Source organism: Chaetodon trifascialis, chromosome 17 (assembly GCF_039877785.1).
Source record: "Chaetodon trifascialis isolate fChaTrf1 chromosome 17, fChaTrf1.hap1, whole genome shotgun sequence".
Lineage (NCBI taxonomy): Eukaryota > Metazoa > Chordata > Actinopteri > Chaetodontiformes > Chaetodontidae > Chaetodon > Chaetodon trifascialis.
In genome coordinates, this window is record NC_092072.1 from 17,053,693 (window position 1) to 17,077,651 (window position 23,959).

The 23,959-nt window shown below is 43.8% G+C and overlaps 1 protein-coding gene across 2 annotated transcripts in view; it reads left to right on the forward strand.

The window, feature by feature from the left end:
- Window positions 1-374: 374 nt before the first annotated feature.
- nhsl3 (NHS like 3) overlaps window positions 375-23,959 on the forward strand; it is a 35,146-nt gene continuing 11,561 nt past the window's right edge. The window contains exons 1-2 of one of the 2 annotated variants that reach the window (XM_070984184.1): window positions 375-516; window positions 1,238-1,637. In XM_070984184.1, the coding sequence (XP_070840285.1) occupies window positions 1,406-1,637 (232 nt within the window). In that variant the 5' untranslated portion in view covers window positions 375-516; window positions 1,238-1,405. Of the gene's footprint in view, window positions 517-1,237; window positions 1,638-23,959 lie in introns of those variants that run through there. The other variant, XM_070984183.1, reaches the window with a different exon arrangement.

The window sequence follows — 23,959 nt, forward strand, 5'->3', positions numbered from 1 at the left end:
CTGTCTCCTATTCTGTCTTAAATAGTAATCTATCTATGGATACAGCCGTACATGGTGTGTATTTTTCTGTCCTAGCTGCCACAATGCTTCGTGACCCAGGGGCTCCCATCCTCAGGGAGACTGGGATGACTGCACCTGATCCCCGGAAAGGAGGCTAGGAGAAAGGAGAAAAGGAAAGCCAATGGCAGGACAAGAAACTACTAATGACCCATGCAGCTCAAGTGAGGGACGCCATGCTGAAGCTGAAATGCTGAATGCCAGCTGTCTGGAACGTGAGGAGAGGCAACTAGCGCTGGAATGGTGTGGCTAACTCCTAACAACACTGTGAGAGGTGGGAGGAGAGGCTGGCTCCCATACAGAGGGAGGGACACAGAGAGCATGGAGCTTCATTCACTCTGCTAAACACACACACACACACACACACACACACACACACACACACACACACATGCTCCACAAAGCTGTTCTCAGGCTGAGAGAAAAGGGGAGCGGAGGAGAGGACAGCACGCTCGCTGAGTAAGTTCTGTACTGTTACGTCCTGTCCGACTATTTTACAGCAAATGTTTTGCATTGTTTGCTAATGTGACGGCACGTAGAGGAAGTACATGTGTTCATCAGTGTTCTTTAAATGCGTCTTTATGCAGTAGAAAGTATGCATTAGAGCATTATTTTTTTTTTCCTCTGCTGGTTTTATTGAAATGAGCCTTTTTCTCTTCTCTAACTCAACCATGCACACATTTCTACTGATGTGAACCACATGTCAAACATGCACGCACGCACGCACGCACACACACACACACACACACACACACACACACACACACACACACACACACACACACACACACACACACATGCATAGACGCTGCAGAGGTCCAGCTCTCCTCCCTGGGGCTTCTCTACATACACAAAAATGAGAGAACAGAAAGGCGGAGGAGTGGAGGGAAAACTTTAGTAGGACAATGTGGGAATGTTCTTGATACACTGTTAACAGTTAGGCTGCTCTATTTTCCAGTTTAATCCTTGTATTTTTACTTTTTACTTTGTAATAATCCTATAAGAGTTTGACTTATTCCAGTTAATCTGCCTACTCTAATGAATCTGCTCTTTTTCCTTATCTTGTTCTTGCTTTCTCATGACATTCTGCCCTCCCTCCAGCTTTCATTTTTACCATTTTTTCTGTCTTTCCATCTCGCCCTCACTCCCTCTGATCCTGCTGATCTCATTGTTGTCCCAGGTGGTGACAGACAGGAAAAACAGAGACACTGAGTGAGGCCAAAGAGGGACAGAGGGGTTCATCACACCCTGGAGAGCAGGGCGATTTCAGATCCTGTAATTTGTTCCCGACAGAAGACAAACTGATCCGGGTGGAGGTAGCGGGCCTTCAGCTCCCAGGACCTCCAGGATGTCCCGGAGGAGGTCTACAGGCGACCTGGTGCCCAGGGACATCACTGAGATCTTAGCCAGAGAGGCGAGGGCTCAGCGTGGGCAGAAGAAGCCGGGAAGCTCACTGGGACAGGCCTTCAGCTGGTTAAAGGGGAGTCGGAAGAAGAAGAGCATCGCCAATGGGCTGAACCGAACTGGTACTGGTGTGACGGATGCCAAAGTGGGACTTCAGAACCACGAACCAGCAAAAGGTGAGTTGGTCAAGATATTACGCTTGACCTTTTTTAATGATAGGTGCTCAGCTGTTGATTCTATATAGAGTGACATTAGGTAAGACAACAGAAGAAGCTGTAGCTCCTCGATCAGCAAAAGTGATTTCCTAGAAAATAGAAAGACTTAAAATGTCAATGCTTTAACACATTTTATATATCCTGTGGCCACAAAAGGCTCATTCAATGTTGGGTTGACGAAAAAAGGGAAAAATGAAATGAATATCAATATTTTTACACTATCAATGGATCAAATGGCTGCATGAAATGTGAAAGCTGTTGCTTGTAGTGACGAATCTGGAGAGAATTATGAGCCGTTGAGAGGGAGTGGCTCTCAGCTCTGCAGAGCATTTTAGCATCTTTCAGCTCATTGTTTTGGCTCACAGCTTTAATGTTTCAGTTCACTCTCATGAGTCTTATTTTTAGCATTTTTCCACAGCCAGCAGGCATTTTCAACAAATCCAAATATACCAAGATAAACTTTAGCATTGTAAAATACCAAAGTTGTTGTTTCTCTGTCAACACAGTCCCCCTCAAATGGATTAAAAAACTTAATCTGCCTCTAATAAGAGACACGCAGAAGTTCTGACACTATGTGTTTTCCTTGTCATGGTTCAGTGTAATTGAGGATCAGAGTTTTGAAGCCACGGTTTCCTTGTTTGGCAACTCTACCGTATAATTCCCTCTTGTTTGTCTGTCATGATCACAGACTGTACGGTCATGATGTTTCGGATAAATGTGTTGACTCTTGGATTAGGGTGGAAAGGTAAAAGGGGTTTGTTATCATCAGGACATCAGTCTGCGCATTTAAAACTTGGCAAAAGTGACACACCCGTTCACACGTAGACTGACACAGGGGTCTAATCCCTCTTTCTGTTTACTGATGCGTTTGCTTGGTCGGCAGCACAGAGATTACCCACAGTCCCTGTTTCCTGTTTTTGTTCCACGGCTAAAGCCATCCCTTTCTCCTCTGTCATTGTGTGTGTGCGTTACTGTAGTAACTATCCAACAACTCTTGGAAATCCAGATTTGCAATCTTTCTGAACTTTTTTGGTCTTGTGGTTTTTGTGCTCATTCCGCCTAAAAGGGACTTCCACGGTCCCTTCTTATGCCATGCACTGTGGTTTTGTAAGGTCTATTGAGAACTATGAGTAGATGGATGGGTAACAGACAGTGACTCCATTTGAAACCAAAGATTAACTAGTAGTGAGGCTAATAATTCCCCAGCAGAGGATGTGGTTGAAGGCTGATGGCAGGATTGTGTGGGAACCATCGTTTTTGGCATTTCGTCTCAGTGATTTTCTGATTTTAATACTAAAGTGGAACACTGTCAAGCACGTCCAAGAAACAGCCCCTGAGATATTTCTGACCTCAAAACTGGTATTTTAATCTCACAGAGCAGAACTTATCATGGTGCATCAGAGGAAGGAGCAGAACATAGTGCTGCACATAACAAAACCCGCAGTTCAGGCCATGGATAAAGCTATTATAAGATCAGTTAAGTTGTGTTTTACAGCAAGTGGAGCTGTCTCCATTGCTGTTCTCCACCTTTCAGAACAGAGATGGGTCCATTATGAAAAGTGCAGAGAGCATAAATGGTGGCATGGTTTGAGTTAACAGAGGTGTGCATTCAAATCCAACATTACAAACCAACTTTCATGTGTCTTGCTGGGTCACAATCTCAGGCAGGTGTGAAACATGTTAGATTGACTTCTGCATCTTACAGAAATGTGGTTCAGGTGCCACTGAATGTGACCGGGACCAGTCCCGTTGTGTTTGTCGTCCACAGCTTTATGCACGTGGCACAGCAGCTGTAGCTTTGGGCAGGATCTGACCGTAATTACTGTTTTGTGTTCTCTTACACATCGACACAGGTCCAGCTGTTGTACACAGATTCCAGGTTTATGCAGTGCAACTGGCTGTGCTAAAGCAGCCCCTATGGATCGATCCTGAGCTCCATCAGAGTGATCAGGATTGTTTTATTTTAAGTAGCTAAAAGTTTGAGAGAAGAACTGAAGATTTTGCTGTTGCATGACGCCCTCTCCGCCTTAAAACCATGAACTGTTGACTGGGTCTTGTCATTAAGTGAACCTGCTGTCAACACACACAGGTGTTTTATTCTAACAAAAGGAATAATCATGTCATTTCACAGCAGGGTTTGTTCCTTATTTCAGCAGTACGAACAGCTGGTGCCTTCTGTCTCACCTGTGTGTGTGTGTGTGTGTGTGTGTGTGTGTGTGTGTGTGTGTGTGTGTGTGTGTGTGTGTGTGTGTTAAATTGTTAGGTTTGTTAGGTTTGGATTGCCTTGTTTTCTTTGGCACTTTGTCTCCTACACAGAAAGTGAGGGAAGCCTGTTTTCGCGGCAGTAAATAATTATTATTATTTTCCTCTTGCTGCAGTTCATTCTTCCTCAACCCACTGGGCGACTTTACCGACCTGACGAGACAAAGTATAAGTCTGTAGAGAGAAAAGTGTCACACAGACACATTTTACTGTACATGTACTTGCACACATCAGCATGTCTAACTGCTTAGTCTATATGACTTTATTTTTAATCCGTACATTTTATTAGTTTAGTTATTTTTCCCTTTTTTTCCCTCTTTGACATAAGCTTAAGCAGTGCCCCCTGCTATCCTGTCCTTTCCACACAGAAACAACTTCCAACACATCACTCATTTTTTACATAGCTTAGGTTGATGAGATGCATAATTGTTGTGGTGTACAGACATTTCACATGATGTTTCATGAATTCTACCCCAAAAAACCTACTCTATCCTCCTCTAGTAAGGATGAGGGGCTCAGATCTTCTCCACCATGATCCAGAGCTCTGCAGTCCAGCGCTGACTGCCAGCTATATTTTACAGATTCCTCCCTCATAAAAAAAAAAGCACTCTTTGATCTGCTGAATTCCTGGGAGCCGTGCATCAGGGCAGTTTGTGTGTGTGTGTGTCAAGGTCTGTTTGCGTGTGTGCGTGGTAGCCTGGATGCCAGATTGGACCTGGAGTTATGCGATGGAGAGGAGAGATTACAACGAATCACAATGCCCCATTCAGCCTTGAGAGGACTCTTAGAGAACACTCTCTCAATGCTTTTTTAATTAGAGCGACTTCTTAGCACACAAACACACACACACACACACACACACACACACACACACACACACACACACACACACACACACACACACACACCTATCTCTCTATCAGATTTTTCAGTCTCGTTGCCTATTCATTACAGCATATTACTATTTTTGATTTGCTTCTCAGATTGCCTAATACCCTCTTTTCAGCGCTGCCGTGGGTGTGTTGGCCTCCTCTACTTATTATTGTGTAATCGGCGTGTGTTTAATGTTGTGCGTGGACGTCTGCAGGGCTGTGTCAGGGTGTGTGACTGAGTGCTACCCTGTATCAGAGGGTATCTCTGTGTTTGTGTGTCAGCAGCATATTGCTGGGCTTAGGGCGGCGCCAACTCAGCGCCAACACTCATTACATCACCTCCACACACACACACACACACACACACACACACACAAGGGCGTACATAGAGCCCCCGCAACTACCTGCTTTGTCCAGCACGGCCCATCTTCAGCTGCTGGCTGTTTGAACGGTGAGGTCATTTTGCACAATCCCTGAGATTCCGCGTGTGCGTCAGTGTGTGTAGTCATTGTTTTCTTGCATCTGTGAAGTCATGTGTGTATGTGTCTCTGTGAGAATACGGTTCATTGTCACAAATGCAAACCTTGTTCATGATAGATCCCCTTCTTCATCTGTATGGGTTTGTGTGTGTATGTGTGTGCCAGTGTGCATGTGCCTGCGTGTGTGTCTCTGTGTGTGTGTGGCTGCCACATCACAAAACACAGTCAGGGTGTGTAGATTCACAAACTATAATGCAGATTACAGACCTAGCAGAGTAATTGAAGAGCAAACATCTCATTACATGGAGAACATTGTATACAGCCTCAGCTCTATTACAGGCCACAACTCAGGGCTACTTTAATACAGTTTGACAGGATGAAGGCAGTGAGTGGAGGGCAAAGAAAGGCATGGGGCAGAGAGGGAGGAGTGTGAAAGTTTAATGCCACCACACAATGTTCCCTGCGAACATCACTCACCGCTCACACACAAGCACACACACCACTTTGTACTTCTATCCTTGTGAGGATCCACATTAGCATAATGCATTCCTTAGGACCTTAATCTGACCTTAACCGTCACAAGTAGTTGGCTGACCCTAACTGTACCCTACCCCTTATTCTAACCTAAACCTTAAAAGCAAGCCCTCACTGTCAAACAGCCCTTTGCAAAAATGTCCCCACTCTATAGGCTAAGGGCTTGCTCCTGTCCTCACTGTGCGGCAAGTACAACTACACACACACACTTTGATGCCCAAGGTAATTTTACCTGGGTAAGCAGATACCTCCAACCCTCATCCATCACCGCAAACCTAAAGCCGCGCAGGTGAGGTAAACATCTCCCAGGCAACAGCATTGAGAGGAGCACGTTGCTGTGGCAGCAATACTGCGAGGCAACAATAGGGTCCGACTGTGATGTCGGCGTGAAGGACAAATCGTCTTGCAGGTCACGTTTAATGTGAGGATATACAGCCGAGCAGCATGCAGAGACGTGTTGCAGCAGAGTGGGACAACGAGGAGCGCACGGAGATGAAAGAGGACGAATAGGAAAGCGTCATAAGAATTGAGGTCACAGCTCCCCCACTCTGCATATGTCTGTGTTAACCAGATTTAAATTCACACTCGTGATGGTACAGCCCTCCACACATACACGTAGAAAATGTAAAAATACATTGTAGATCTGACTGAAAAATCACTTAAACAGAAATTAGTTTGTTTCACTTCATCATCCTTCACACGTCTGTGTGTGTGTGTGTGTGTGTGTGTGTGTGTGTGTGTGTGTGTGTGTGTGTGTGTGTATTTATACATACTTGGTACCTCTGAAGGGGTTACTAAAATTGCTTGTGCTCAACACCCAGTGCTTTCCAGAGGTATGTTTATGGAATAAGAGCTAATGGGTTGCTTTATAGGACATGGAGTGTGTTTGATGTGGCGGGGCAGCAGCTGGAAGACATCGACGTGGGAATGAGGGAGTGGGAGTCCGTATACAGATGGATATACAACTGATTTTACCCTCAAGACTGTGCAATTGTGTGTGTGTGTGTGTGTGTGTGTGTGTGTGTGTGTGTGTGTGTGTGTGTGTGTGTGTGTGTGTGTGTGACTCCTCTTACATAACGCACTGTAATAGATACACCTGTTGAACACTGTTTACCTGATCCAGCTGCGTGCTCTGTCTGTCTGACTTCTTTCTCTGTGAAGAGAAGAATAGATCAGACGATGACAAAGCAGCTGAGGAATTCGCTCAGTCTTGAGTAAAGTGACATTTGGCACCATATATGTTCGGATTGTTTGTGATTTCAGCTGCAGTGCTACGCTGTGATATATTATGTGACTGGCCTCTAGTAGCCTCACAGGCTCAAACTCATATTTATATTTAGCAGGCTGCAAATTCTCCACACGAACGAGAAGGAAGGGAAAGTCACAGCAGCAGGAATTTAGAGCTGCAGATGCACATTTACGTTTAGCACCTGTATCCTGTGTGTATTAATAGAATTCAAGCTTATCTTTTCTGTAGCTTCTATTTCTATCACTTTCCTTCAAAGCATTTTCAGCCACATGACCATCAGATAAGAGGCCTGAGGGCTGGGCAACGCTGGAGCTGCTTTGTACCACGTGTTGTCCCAACATGTTGGAAGGCAAACCATTAACACCTTATTTGAGTGGCTTAACTCAAGGAAGGGGTGAAAACCCAGATTAGTCAAAGAGAGGGGCCAGATAACTGTTTTCAGACAATCTCTCCTGGAAGACATTCCTTGTAGTTGCACTGAGTGGTAAACACAAAAAGTGACAGAAGTAGTTGTGTAGCAAATGAAAGAATAGAGCTCGAGGGAGGAGTCCAAACCCTGCTCACTCTCCTTCCTCCACACAGCTGGCCTCTCCCTGCATGAATTGCTGTGACAGTTGGATTGTTGGTTTCAGAAAGTTACAGACATTTTGGGACACAGCTCCCCCAAATCTGATGCTGGAGGGAGGGTTTCCAAAGCTGCGCACCAAACACTTTGTTAATAGAAAACTTCTAGTGTTAAGATATTCTTAGCGTTTTCTTAGTTTCTTAGTACATTTAGTCCAAGTCAGAAAAGCATCCCCTCAATGTTTTGACTAACCAGGAGCACAGAGGGCGAACAGTGACATTTAGAGCGGTGTGAACTTTGTCCTTTTCCCAGTGTTCAGCAGAAAATATGCTGCAGTTCAGGGAACTCATTGCATTTTGCAAGCTGATACCTCAAACACACACGTACACGCTCACGAACAGCAGCTCGGATAAAGAAAAAGCTGCAGTTGTACCACTTTCCTTGCCTGTAGATGGCGCACAGTGGCATCATGACATCTGCATCTGCTTTGGGTGCCAGTAGGTGGTACCGGTTAGACTGCAGCCGCAGGTCCCTGTTTGAAACTGTTGCAGGTCTGGGACGTTATTGATTATTGTCACTGGATGCCCTCAGGGCTTTTATTGCGATAGCTACACCTTGCCACAAGGTGGGAGTGCTGGGCTGACATTGATAGATTCACTAGATGTGGAAATTCTGCTGGAAAGAACTGCACTACGGGAAAAAGACGCCATTGATGCCATACAGGTCAATGCCGATATATTGCCGGTATCTTATTTTGCAACTTTTTGTTGTCAGGCCCCCCAATCTTGGGTACACACTCAACAATGTAAGTGCACACAGGATCAATTAGAGGTGGATTAAAGGTGGATTCCTTGATCCTGTCTTGAAGCCCTGGTGATGATCACCCTGACAGCCATTTACCCTGACGACTATTCACTGATGACTGCGTTCCACTGCACAAATGTCCTTTAATGTACACATGCATATGCACACACAGTCACACACACACACGCTGACTCGCTATGCTTTCCTTTGAGTGCCATGCAGCTGTCAAACCCTAAAATCTCTCCTGACAATGACACACACTTTGATCTCACTCTATTTAAATGTATCTAGGGCATGTTTGCCACGATGTATTGCAGCTCATAGGTGAAGTCAGGGTACAGAGCATCCGACACACATGCACACACTTTCTAAGTGCACTCTCATCTCTGTGACAGATGAGATAGTGGGCTCGGAGTAGTCCACCAGCACAAATGTACTGGGTGTGGTTCTGGTGGAGCTGCATTAAGAGGCAGCATCTCTGTGTCTGAGCGTTTTATTGCAGATCATTTTACACTCTGCAATGGGAAGCTTGAGTGATATCATGCTCTCACATTTCTCTTTCTCTCATGCAGATGTGTTTATGTGCGTGCACTGTAAGCTTTTAGACTGATATCTGGAAATTCCCAGTGACTCCTCGTGTTCTTCACACCCCAAATCGATCCCTCTTCTAGAAAAACAAGGGATTGTAAAATCCTCCTCGCGACTCCTGCAGTCAGTAAATCTGCTTTTTATTGGAGGCTCTTTATCTTCCAGCAGTTCTCTACACATGAGAGGGGATGGGGGATGGAGGGATGGGAAGAAACGTAGGCAGTGTGACCATGATGAGGAGCGGTGTGGTTTCATTTTCTTCCTCCTCCTCATCACACTGCCTTCTTCCTCGTCCTCTTCCTCCTCCATTTTGTTCCCACAAGGAATCTCAGTTTCAGCCAACGGTGTTCAAGTCATTTCTCTTCCTCCACATGTCTGGTTATGAGTGACTGTCATCGATCCGCAAGCTCCGGCAGCGGTGTCACCCACATTTAGCAACGGCAAAGGGCATGACATCATCACCGTGGGACATATCTCACCAAGTCATCATGATATTCAGGGACGGTTCAACACTGTTTGATCATGTTCATTTTAAAGGGATAGAGGGAAATGGGAGGAGGCAGAGGGGAACAGAAGACAAGGAATGAGGAAGATGACGAGTTACAGTAAAGGCTCAGGGGGTTGTCTTTGCTCACTGTTCCATCTTCATTATTTGCTTCCTGGTGTTTCCTGAATATTGTCTGACATTATTGTGTGAGTGTTCTGTTCAATATAAGCACTGCCTCTTCTCTGAATGTTTCCCATCATCCCTATTTCTGCAACTCACCCATCTGGCTCAGCATCTGTATTTCCTCTAAGCATAGCTGGAATGTTCTCATCACAGACCAAGCTTTGATCTGTCTGACCGGTTGACTGGCATCTGTCCTGCTCTTTCCAGTTTTTTATCTACGTCACAGAGAGCATGAGTACATTCATATTTGTGTGTGTGTGTGTGTGTGTGTGTGTGTGTGTGTGTGTGTGTGTGTGTGTGTGTGTGTGTGTGTGTGTGTGTGTGAATTTCAAAAGGTGCCAGACAGGAGAGCTGCACCTGTGAAGATCACGTGAATTATTGAGCATCTCTGTGCTGTTTTTAGTTTCCACTCTTGCCTTTATCTCAGTATTTATTCCCTCTTTTTGTCACTCATTCCTATATGCATAAACACCCCTGATATACTGCTCTGTTACTGTGTGTGTGTGTGTGTGTGTGTGTGTGTGTGTGTGTGTGTGTGTGTGTGTGTGTGTGTGTGTGTGTGTGTGTGTGAGAGAGAGAGAGAGAGAGAGAGAGAGAGAGAGAGAGAGAGAGGGGAATATGTGTTTTATCCATCACCACATTGTGTTGACAGGATCTGTCAGGTGGGCTTATAATGGTTTGGAATAAAGACAACTGATCACTGCTTGCTAAAAGAGGAAATGATGGGAGGTACACACTAAAGAATGCCATTAACCATGAGAGAAAGGCAAGTGAATCATTCCATAATCTATATATGATGGAGATAAACGTGTGTATATCTGTGCGTTTGTGTCTTCACCCCTCTCCGACACTGAAAATGCTCAGCTGTGCAAGCGCTCGGCTCGGGAGCTCAGCGATCACAGAGGCAGAGAGTGGGAGGGGCACTTGCACACACACATACACACACTTGGTAGTGAGCTTGTCAGTGTTGGATGCTGCCGTTGCTTCAGCAGCTGGATGTGCAGGACTTGAAGTGTGTCTTGGAGAATAGGACTGATTTGTGTGTTTGTGCTGTATTTTTGCTTGCTGAATCTGTGTGTGTGTGTGTCTGTGTGTGAGATAGCTTTAGAGCTGGAGTGTGTTTAGTAGGAATGGTGTCAGTGGGTCTTTAGCACTCATACACTATATTGTACTGTGTGTGTGGGAGTCTGTGTGTGTCAGCAGGACTGAATCAGCAGGAATTGTTTGACCACAGGGATTCAGGAGCTCGGTATTGACTTTGACTCAGGGTGTGTTTTCATGCTGGAGAGCGAGGGACTGTGGGAAGGTCCTAAGACAGGGAAAACAGATGTAATGTTACAGAGCGACGAGATGACAGACCCCCTTTAGGGGCTTCAGGACTGCCCCAAAATGGGAAACACCATCCAGAAGAAGAAGAAAGTCCAGACAGAGAAAAACTCTGCACACCCGTCCCCGAGCCCCAGCCGGCAAACACTGAAAGGCTCATGGCTGTTTGGACGTCCAGACAAACTGAAGACAGGTAAGAGGACGACATCTGGAGTGGATTCTCGGAAGACTGTTGAGAGAGCAGCATTTTATTCATATTTGTAAAATCGGACCTTAATGTGAGCTGTTTGAGTAGATCGCTAACTTATATCGCTGGCTGTGCATGGCTGTGGGTGTGTGGTCATGTGCATGTGAATTAGTTCCTACAGTAAGCTTTTTAGATGCAGAGTGACAATATTCCCATGCTGACTTTACCTTAGTCAGCTTCAAGGCTTCCTGCTTATTGCACAAGTGTGCAGAAGAAGGTCGTGTGTGGGTATTTTCTGTTCCAGTGATTTGTTTCCTGCTGACAGGTGAGCAGGGTAACGGAGAAATTTAAGTTAAGGCAGACTTTTAATTTGCCCTTTTTTGCTGCTGTTTTCCCCCAAACCTCCTTGCACCTCAGTGCCACAGTGTATGTGCGTGTATATGTGTGGTCTTTTGGTTAAGAGTAGGTATTATCCAATGATTGTGTTAGTTGTTCATGCCAGACCACTATACCTGCAATGGAAAACAGAGCTCAGTCTGTCCAATTGTCTCTGTTAACTGTCCCCGGAGCAACAAAAACCACCAGACAAACAGGTTTAGCGCCAGCTCACACTACCACAGACAGATTGTCAGATAATGCTGCCCATGAGATTGTTGACATTTTCTGTTTCTCAGCTGTTGCTTTCTGTTTCATGTTTTCTGTCCTCACCCTGTGCGCAATGTGAAAATGGTCCCTCATTGCGATGAACCCACAATTATCACTTTACCTTGCATTCCCCTCAGCCGCACAGAGCTTTTTAGTCTCTTTCAGCTCATTTTTTCGGTTTAATTCAACCTTCCAGTCACAGCAGACAAATGGAACAACTAAGTGGTGAACATAGTGGAGCATTCAGCAAGTAAAGAGCCAGATTTTTCACTCAGGAGTTGTTGTAGACCAGAAACTTTAAGGTAGTAATAGTAATAATACATCAGTATTTTGCTTACAGCTTGTTCAGCAGCCCCCATTAGCAAAAAATGACATTTTTGCTGCTTTTAAAATACGCACCTGAATCCACAGAGTTTGAGTTTTTGTAAATTGAGCTGTTATTTCAATCTGGCAAACAGAGTGTAACTAAGCATTCACTTTTGGATATTGCTCTGGCATGTTCTCCAGTACCTTGGCAAGGACTGTCTCCTGGGTCATCAGTATACCAGGAAGACCAGGTGACAGTCCTTGCCATGGTTCTGGAAGGGGCCTCTGCCGCAGTAAGGACTCAACCTTAAAACATGGTAGACGCTCCACCAGGTGAGCTACCGGGGTGACCTATGAAAGCATTTCTAAGGCACAAGTCAGACTGATAAATAAATGTAAGCCTACACACTGTTGAGGCTAAGTTTGAGAAAATATGTCCATATGTTACAACATGTTTGCTTCAAGCTGTGGTGAACAATTTGTCCACCACAAAACTGCCATAGATCTTTGTTGTCTCTTTTGTCAGATGGTTGACGTGGTTTATGGCCATTAGTTGGAAACAGTGCATTAGAATATTACCAAATGCATTTATCTGCTTGTGTTGTTAGACCGCATGAAATATGACCAACATTAGCTGGAACCGAACAGTTATAACAATCAAACCAAGACGAATCAATTCTTGACAGGCTTTCATTTTGCTTGTGGGGATGTTTTCTATTTTCGTCAGACTTTCAGATGAGAGAAATACAAGTGTTTCATATTGTAGCTTATATTTTGCACAAAAGGTTCACTTATGTTTGCCTTGATAACTCAGATCAGCTTTGAGTGCATCTTTTGTTTCACCAGTATGGCCGAAACTGGTCCCTGAGGCTTGCAAAAAACGATAGATAATGAATGTATGTGTATACAAACACATCTTGATTTCATTTTCTGTCAGGGTGGTCGACGTCTGTGTGGGTGTGCGCGATTGTCGTCTTCTGTTCTCCTGTATTCACCGCCTCATTCATGGGGAGTTTATTCAGACACTTGGGGTGTGAATGCATTCCTACATTCCAGCCAATTTCCTTACGCATGGGCACCCGTCCAGCTCACAAACACACTTCTCAGAGCTCCTTGAAATGAGGCTGAATTCCCGTTTTTTGAGGTGATTGTAGCTGCTTTTTGCCACACAATACTCCCAAATTGAGACAGATTGAGAGAGAGAGAAGGAAAGAGTGCATTGTATTACACAGAGTTATAGTTGCACATGTGTTTATGTGCAACTGCGAGCCTGATGCAAGCCTCCTCAAAGTTGTCTCCAACTTGTTGATGTTATTCATTTACCAGTAAACCATGGCTAAGAGACACAGAAAAGGCAGCAACCACACAGTGCGCAGTGTGCTGCAGTAACACAGCTTTTAGGTGTAGCAGGCTAATGAAACATGCAGGAGACGACGAGATCCTCACTCTGTGCTCCTGAAATATGTGTCATGTCGGTTGTTTTGGCCACATTCCAAACCAGAAACCCCGCCTGTGTCCTTCACAATACCTGAGAGGTTGTTTGTGACGAGAAATACAACACTTAACAGACTGGAAAACGACTGGATGTCACACATGGAGTACCATGGTGCCTCGCGTATTCTGTATTTTTGGTGAAGGTCATCCATGGGAGCATTTTCCTTGATGCTGGCTTTTTCTCAGTCGCTGACAAATTCATTTTACAGGAGGATGCTGATGTGTCCAAATCCGGGATTTGATAATGAAATAATTATAATGTTAACACGTGTTCTGAAAGTTTGGTCGTTGAACCTCACACAGCATGAGCTCAGCATCCATTGAGGTGTGATCCTGCAAACCGGCGATGATTGCAATCATCTATAGTCAAGCAGTGAGGCTCCATCATGCAGGGACACCCAGAGAAGTGCTGAAGAAGAGTCACTTTTAGGGTTTTAGTCCTTAGTCTTCAGTCTTAATTAATTGTTTGGGCTATAAAATATCAGGACATAGTAAAAATGTCTATAACAGAATGTCTTTAAATTACTTTTTGTGCAACCAACAATCCAAACCCCAAATATTTCATTTTACTATTGGAAATTGTTCTTTTTGGTGACTATAAAGATGAAACTAGATGCTTTAAAATGTTTCAGCTTAGATTTTCTTACACCTGGCTCAGTCATACTATCAACTCAATCATTTCCATGTTAGTTACCAATGACGGCATGTGTTTCTCTGCACACACACACTGTTAAAAGACGAGTTGGGGTGTTGGCCGCTCACAGTCACAGAGATGCCTATTCATCTGGTGGTGTGAACATCAGGACAGTGGCTACAGTGGATAAGATTAGCTCACTATGAACTCACTTTGCTGCATCCACAGGTGGTCAGTGACGCAGAGGGAGCAACACACACACACTCACAAACACACATGCACACACACAGACACACAGACACCCTTTGCACTGTCATCATTTCATTCTCGGGTCCTTTTGAGGTTTCATGAACTCATGTGATGCAGCTGGTTGGTCTCCAGATGTTTCATATTACTTCCTCATAAGTGTCCACTCTGCAGGGGGAACATCAGCTGGCTTTCATCTCAGGATAAACTGACTCACTGTGTCTCTTCGCGTAGATCAGATGTCAGAATGATCCGTACAGCTTCACTGTAAACTTGAAATCACACACCTTATCTGCCTTTTACCTCATTCTTCCACACTCCCCTCCGCTTCCCCTCTTTTATCCTGTTATCTTGTTGACCTTGGATTGTTGGAGGGTTGTTTATCTTCCAGCATTCCAGAGGGGAGATATTTGAATGTACACACAGCAAGATTTGCTCTGACTGCTCACCTTTGACTGTGAAAAATAGAAAAACTGTCTTTGAGGAACGATGAGGGATTGAGAGATGAAGTAAAGTGAAAACTGATGACAGAATTAGGGAGGCAGAACTGACAGAAGGTGACTTTAGACTGGAGGATACAATGGGTTCGGAAGAAGAGAGGGACATGTTGTATGGGGCTGTGTATAATTCGAGAACAAGGCTGCCAGCAGATTTCCCTGCCATTTTCATTATGACTATCTTGCGCGGGGTGTGATATTCCATATTCCATTATCCTGCTGGGTAAGGCTCGCCTAAGCCTTTTGATTTCTGTAAGCAGGGCTAAGACGCTCTCGTCTTGGTCCTCCTTTGAAGATCCCATTTTCTGTATGCCACTGACTCCCCACAGAGAGCTTAGGCAACACACAGTTGGATAAAGACAAGATGACTTTTCGTCTCTGCTATCTCCCCCTCCTACGCTTCACCCCATCTCCTCTTCCTGCCCTGATCTTTTATGTTCTGTTGCTGTTTCTCTCCGTGCATCTCGCTGCTCTCTTCTGCTTTTCATCCGAGCGAGCAACACCTGCACACACAGGTACAAAGATACAGTACATCTCATACATATACAACTTATTTTAGTCTTAGTTTGAAGCTGCATTTCCTGCCACATGAGACAAAACAACAGGAAGACTGAGGAAGTTCTTCCTCAGCCAATTCTGTCTTGTTACTTTCCTCTGTTTCCCTGCCTTCTCCATGTACAACTTTGTAATTTATCTGAACGGAGGTCTGTTTAAAGTAAGTGAAAAGTCATTCGTCACTCCTCTCCTCCTTCCTGTGACATTAGGCTCTCAAGGCCTTAATGGCAGCACTGCCTGCCTTGGCACTGCCTGTTTTAATTATCTTCATCAATTTTTCACCTGTAACATCATTTCTGGCCTGTTGCACCAAAGAGTCACATGAGTTCTTTGGAGATGAAGGGACTTACCTTCTTCCTCTGTCCTGTCCTCTCATGCCCTTTAGCGGTTGTAGCTTTTATTGTCTTACGTAAAGCGAAAGGACCTTTTTGGTGGCATGCACTTGTGGTTAGCCTGCATACTCTGGTCCTAAATGTAGCATGAGAACTTCTTAACCATTGGATGGCATCTCCAGAGGACTCTAAAGTTAGGATAATTCCTACTAAATGATCCACAACCCATTAGCAAGTCTCAAGCACGCAAAAAGGAAGTGTATGTGGAGAGTATTCATAAGTTAGCTATGTGATGACTTGACCCAAATTCAAGTTAAGCTTGGACTGGGAAAGAAATCCTGTTATTGCAGCCGCAGAGATAGGAGCAGTATTGGGCTTGTTACTCATTTAGAAAGCACCATTACTACCTGAAGGCAGTGATCCGTTACACCACCTATTCGTTTTTCATTTCAGCACAGTGCTTAATTAAAGCTGCACTCGTCAACAATTTCACATGAGCAATGGATCAAATGACTTGCGTGTGGAGTGTGAAATAGGTCGCTCATACTGACAAACTCTTTTCACCCGACTCTGCAGTTCTCAGCTTTGCTGATTCTTTTAGCGTCTTTCAGCTCATTGTTTTGGTTGTCCATCCTTCAAACTCTTCTCCTATTAGGCAGGTGTTTTCAGTAAAAAAAAAAAGTTGATAAACCAACTACAGTCTACCCATCCAGCACCAAACAACACAGAAAGTTATCAACTAGATGGACATAACATAGTGGAGCGTTTAGCAGCTTAAGAACCAGATGTTTCCCTCTGGGGTTGGTGGAGACCAAACACAGAGGTAAAAGGTAAACAGCTTATCAGGTGGCCAGAAACTCAACATCAAATGGATGTTGATATTGCACTGTGTTTTATAAGCTAACATCAGGAACAACTTTGAAAGGTGATAATGCTGTATATTATGAGTCTTCACCTTGTTAAACTGCCCCTAAGTGGTCAAAAATATCAATTAGTACAGCTTTAAGTTCATGTGACATAACACTGGTTATGACCATGTATAAGCCATGTTGTTGCTTAAATCCCATGAAGCGTCAGTGTGTGTCAGAGTGATCTCAGTGTCTCCAGTATAAAAGGACTCAGTGTTTTGCTGGCTCTATAATGGGGCTTAGTGCAGTGGCTTCCTGCATCACCACTTAAATTGAATTAAAGCATCAGACCATACCATTAAACAGCACACACACACAAACACATCGACCTGATTGTGACCTCGCCATTCAAAGGTCATATTTCAACTCCAGTCATGGTTCAGATTTGATGTTTGTCATTTAGAGACAGGAACAAAATCACGGTTTATTGCTTACGTTCGGTTTCATTTTCCAACATCAGCGTCCAATCTGTAATGTGAAACTTGTGACAGTCTTAACTAAACAGGTCCTGCCCTGCTGATGGAGAAGAAAGCAGTATCAAACCATTTAATGTCACGCAAATTGAGTTATGCATCAAATAAAACCCAAAGTGCTCATTTCGAGTTCTCTTCTGACACTGATGAAAATAAATTTGGTTTCCTAAACTGCAATAATTACGTCTGGTCTGTCTCAGATTGGAAAGCCAAGACTGAAGCCAAAACTTTTGCATTTATTTAACCAAAAATTAGGAAACTTTGACCCTTACCAGGTTTTCAGTTATTCCAAAAACTTTTATGAAGCCCCAGAATCAGCATTTGAGGCTGTAATACCTTCCCTAGATCTAAAGTTTTACAAAAGGGAAATCTCTTCAGTCCATTAGCCGCTCCTCTAAGGGGAGTGAGACGTGGTTCAGTGCAGCCTTTACACACTGACATCAGACATTTGGAATAACTGTAACATAAACATACATTAGCTGTGCTCAGAGAGGAACTATGGGCTCAAATAAAGGTCAGTAAGATTTGGAGTTTGTGATACATCCACAATCTCCTTTACATGAGTCTTGTAGTGGTTATGTTTACCTGTAGGTAGGTGTGTGTATGTGTATATATGTCAGTCAGTCAGTCAGTTTGATGACACCTGCTAACCACCTACGATCACTGTGACCTCATCAACTTAAGTTATGTCATCTCGCTGGCGTCGGGGGACCTTGGACTCATGTTGGTGGAGAGGTTCCTCTTGGGAGCTGAATGTGTGCCAAGCAGATGGTGTCGAGCCAGCGCCCGCCTCGGCCACTTTTTGTACTCCAGCATTTGGCAGCAGGTTTCCTCGAACACGCTGTCGTCTTTTCACGCAGATTTACAAGTGTTTCCAAAACGATTCAGTCAGAATGGTTTCGACTTGTTTACGAAAGGGAAGCTTAGTTCATTGGCCGTGCATAATGGGATTTCACTGAGGAAGAGTGATGAGGAGGAGTGTGTTCCTGGGACTTTGATGAAGGCTCACAATTGGCAGAATGAGATGTTGTTTTCTGTGGGCAGGAGGCACACGCACAAGTTAACACACACACACACACACAACCCTTATTGTCTGCATATCTCTCGCTCACACACATTGTAGCATTTATATTGCTGATGCACAAACTCTTCCTTACACTGCCTGTGTATTTATGTGCGTGTTACACTTGCGACATATTGAAAACAGGACGCATCTGTTGAGGACTAATGTGTTCGGTGTGATTCAGATGACACACCGTCAAATGAATTTAAAGTTTATGTCCTCACTTGTACCTCACAGCTCAGCACTTAAGACGTCAGCAGATGTGTTTTTCATGTAAACTCTGCTCCTCGCTGCTCATCAGCACACTTGATATTGATCAAGCAAACTTCAGTATTTCCTTGGTGACAGAGGGTGACAACCTGAAGGCATAGTTTACTACTTTCCACTGTTAACAGCTTCTATATCCATTCTGCTGTGTTCCAGCCATGTGTGGCTGAATCACATGAGTTTAATCCATTGTAATAGACAGAATGTCCATGTACAGAATAGAACAAGGGATTACTGTCTCGCAGAAAAGTCCATGTCTGGAAATCTTTCCAAACTTCCAGAGGAGGATGAGAACGTGAAATGATGCAAATGACATTTTGGTGAAAAGCAAAGTCAAATGCAGATATACATTCTGATTCGCTAACGCGACACACCAGACTGTGACATTTGGATTTTGTGTCATTATAGCAATTGAGGAAAGGTCAAGGAGGTTAGGAGTTTGAACAGCTGCTAAATGTGAAGAATTTTTTCCTGTGAAATAGGCGTCTTTATCTCATTGGAGGTTTCATGGTGGAAATCCAGGACTCGTGGGTCTCGGCCTGTGACAGATCCATCTGTCAGCCTCAATTTTTTTGATAACAGGTTAGATAAGTAAATCCATGACACCACTGACTTGCACAAGTTCAAGAAAGTCCTTTTAATTATGGCCAAAGATGACACAGATGAACTCCAATACAGTAAAGAAAAACTGTAGTGCGTTAAAGCCTAAGGCTAAAAAAACAAGTTAATAGGCAGTTGTGCCTTAAAATCTTCAGTCTGGCAGCGAGGTGAGGTAATTAAATTCTCCAAAACATATGACAGTGCTTCAAGTATAAATTCTGACATAACTGAAACTGCTTTAAAGGCACAGTGCAACATTTTGCTAAATATGCTTATTTTTTTCTTGTTATAGCCAGAAGCAGGTTAGCTTTGCAACAAGACTTTGTAAGAATTAATTTAAAGGATTTAATATTTTAGTGATGCTCTAGAGGGGCTGGTTGGTGGATTTCATTACCATGCACAGAAACAGGCTAGCGGTTTCCTCCTTTTTCCAGTCTTGATGCTAAGCTAAGCTAATCAAGCTGCTGGCTGTAGCTTCATATTTATGGACAGATATGAGAGTGGTATCAATCCTCTCATTTAACTTTAGACAAGAAAGCAAATTTCTCAAAATGTGAAATTATTTACCTTAAACTGATATTAGTCCCTGCGATCGGCTGGCGACCGGTCCAGGGTGTACCCCGCCTCTAGATAGATAGATAAGAAAATACTGTACTGTATATGGCAAGACATCTTGGAAATATGCTTTTTTTCTTAACTGGGACTAAACCAGCCGGTCCGGTCCTTAGAGGGATTTTAGGTACTACAAAGGAATCAGACTTGCGGGCGTCGGCCTGTCCTGTCCTGTCCTGCCAGGAGATGAGTCTGTGCGGAAGCTGAAGTTCTCTCATTGGCTCATCAATCACGCTAAATGAGACCATTCACCATTAGGGAGACATGCCCTCAAATAACCTGCCTACAGAAAGGTCATGTGACATTACTGACTATTAATGCAAGGTTGTCTAAAGGTAAAGTTTTCCAGGGTTTTGTCAAATTATAGCCACCTGTCTCTGTGACCCTGCATGGGAAACACACATGAAATAAGAATTATTAGTAGTATTAAGTATTAAGATTTTATTTATTTTTTTACTGCAGTATTCACTACACTGGTACTCTGTCCGTCCTCTCTCGGGGTGGTTTTGTCTACAGGCCTTTGTGTCTCTTCATACCCTCTAATTTTCCAGGGTCACCCAGAGGAACCCTATGCTCACTCCCACGCCAATCGGCGACAAACAGATTTATTATCTTGTTTTATGACTGTAGATGAGTGTAGTGAACACTGGGTCAACTGTGTCTCTGCTGTGAGGCATCCGTATCTGTATCTGTGTTTACAGAGCTTTCAGTTTGGCGCTCACAAAAAGCTTTTAAGTTGGAACGACGGGGAGCAAAAAACAGCTCATCCTCCTTGAGGAAAAATACCCACAATCCCCTTATCGGGAAGAGAGGGATAGTTCCAAAAAGAGTGATAGTTACTATTTATAAGCACTGTGGGTGCTGCAGCAGCTTACTTCAGCCGCGTGTTTGCGACTCTGAAGTGCAGTCAGTCACCTCAGCTCAGGTGCACCACCTGCTTCAGGTCAGGATTAAGAAGTGGAGCAAATACAGAGCTGATGTCTGCTGAGGGTGTGAGACACCAGGGTTAGGTTAGGAAGACACACAGCACAATGCAAACCATCGAGGAACAATGCGTGTTGATTTAGCTCAGTTTATGCTGAGTAACATGTCGGTATGTCAATTTAAAGCTGAATTGGAATAAGGTGTCTGATGTCTTGTTACACCTTCATATATTCATGCCAAGATGGTAGCTGAAATGTTTATTTACTGTAACTAAAGTCTTGCTCTGACCTGGCTGACCTTGTTAATCTTAACCAAAGTCGAAGCTGGCCAGAGTCCAACCCAAACTTTATCAAAGCTCTTTGTTTCATGACTGTTTTTCTTACAGCGCTCTACAGTAACTTGTCTGTCTCTCTTTTTCTCTTTGCCCTCTTCGTCCTCCTCGCCATTTCTATTCAGCCCACTCTCTTTCTTTCTTGTTCCCTCTTTATCTCGCTCGCTCTGTCAGCCACCCAGAGGAAATCAGAAATGCACATGGTTGGTGCATTGGGTAGTGACAGTTACTGTACTCAGTGATTTATGTCCTTCCCCCACCCCGCACCCTTTTCTCCTCATCCTCTTTCTTCGGCCCTCTTCGCCTTCCCTCAGTCTCCTTCCTGGTGTCGTCGTCTCCACCACTCCTGCTGTCATCTTCCCACCATCTCCAGGGTCTTTCTGCATTTTGGACATTTTGTTTTTGTGCTCCTTCTTCCACTATTAGCTCACATCAGATAGATACAGTCACAACTGAGCCTAACCTCACAGTTCATATTTCACGCTGTGCAAGCCACCCTCAATAGACACTGTGTGGCCAAATATTCTAACAAGATATATGAAATATTCCACTAGAGATGTGCATGGAGGATGCAGGTCAGCCTTCCTCTCCCACCATCTCGTTAATACAACACCACTCAATGTAGGGGAGCTCATAACTCAGGTCCACCACAGCAGCCATAGAATACAAATCAGGGAAGCAGCAACCTGAATAATGACATCGGTGTGTGTATGTGCATGTGTGTGTGCTTGTGTGTTGGGGGTACTGGAGGTTTATTGCTGGTCACGTTTTAACCTTCTCTTCCTGTGCTCTGGCAGCTTCATTACCTCTGTCTATAGGGATGGAGAGAGTAACTGCAGCGTTGAGTGTAAACCCATCTTAAAGAATAAGGCCGGTGATTCTATATTTTACTTCCAACAAATCCCATGAAAAGACCAAAACAAGCAATGGATTGCAAGATGTGTGCCATTGAGTTCCATTGTCATCCAAAGACTATTATTAAAAACACACCCATGACACACAATGGTGTACTGGGTGACATGTTCCTACATTATCATTAGCAGGGGCTTTCTACACATACATACACTGCCCTGCTGCAGTAAATACTCACTCGAGCACCAAGTGTGTATTAATCCACAGCTGAAAATTATTTACTCCCGTTTGAGTGACGTTTGCTAAACCACAGTGCCCAGCTGTTGTTAGAAGTTTATAAAAATCACAAAAGTTTTTATTGTAACTTTATTGTAAGCACAGACAGCGCAGGGCATTTGGAACGTATCAAAAGGTAAACTAATACATTGTTGACCATTGACTTATTGTAATGAAAGCATAGAATAAAGTCAGTCCCACACATTTACACTCAGTTTTGGATTTTGTTGAAGACATTGAGCTCATGGCTTGGAGTTGCATTTTCAGAATTATTACAGTAAATCTCCCAGAAACATCAAAAAGAGGATGAGCTAAGTCACGGCCTCTGTCTTGTCCTGTCGTCCTTATGTCCTACAGCTTGTGTGAAGCTATCTTGGCTCTTAAGGTGCGCCTTAGACTTAGTGAAAACAAGCATAATTATGAATATTTTCATTTTTTACTGACGTTGCTCAGTCACATTTTTGTCTTTACAGCTCTGTCCCCGTGTCCCCCCATTTTTTCCCAATGAACCCACCCTGCATGCACTGAACCACACACCCACTGATTCGCACACACAGGGGCTGTTTTCAAGCCCAGCAGGGCATGAAGTGGAAACTCCTCATGGCCCAGCGGCCTGTGTGCTCACCTGATACTGATGTTGAGGTTATGACAAAGGCACAACAGCCCTCTCTTTTTTACTCTCTCCCTCTTTGCTTCTCTGTTTACATCCTTTCTCCCCTGTGAAGCAATTGAGGGGGTGAGGTGGGGACATGAGATGAGTTAATACTCACCATATGGTTTTAGGATTACACATGACATGTCTGTATGAGTGTGTTAGTGTCAGAGTTTGGACTTGGAGTTTGTCACTCCCCTGGGAGTCATATTGTACATTTAGCTTTTTCATCTGGCGTCAGTATGTGTATGTACTGTACATGTCCTCATCAGATGACCTGCTGTTTTTGCAGTCTCATACTAGCAGTCCAGACAGAGCCAGAGTTGATACAGCACTCTCTAGTGGAGCAAGAAGTCACATGTGTGTACAAGCAATGACAGTGTTGATGTGGAGCTGCTGATGTATGTGATCTGTCCTCAGAGAGACGAGCTCAGCATCTGTGTCAAATAAGTATTATATCCCACATTTCTGCCTGAAACTAAACTACAAGTGTGGTTTAAAGGCAAACTTTAAACATGGCCTGATGAGCGTTTTAAGGCCTTTATTTCTTTTGTTAAATCATTTATTTTATTGAATACATGTTTTAAACTGTTCTACTTCTACTGTCTTTTATCAATTGTTTTGAGGTTTAGTAACACAGCAGATTCCAGAAATACCTGGCTGGGATCCGCAGCATGAGATATAAATCAGAAAAAAAGAGACTGGCATGACAAGGAGTTGTCGTTATTTTCAATGTGGCTCTTGCTAATGAGCTGTGCAGTTTTTGGCCTTTGACATTTTAACAGCCCTGTTTTGTTGGCTGCCTGAACTGTGATTGTTCTCCAACAGGCTGTCGATCCTGCTAACTAGTCCAGCAGTCTGGCTCTGCTGATTTATGATGTTGTCTTTAGTGTTGCACATTAAATGATGTAAAAGAACTTCTAAAGAGCCCTTAAAATGACACATTGCTTTGGTTTATGATTGCTGATGTGGCGGTCTGGAGGTGAATAATTGTAGTTTCTCTCTTTTCATAGTCAAAATGTGAACGTTTTAGAAATCCACATTAGCATGAAGTTAGCATATGTCACTCATCTATTGTGA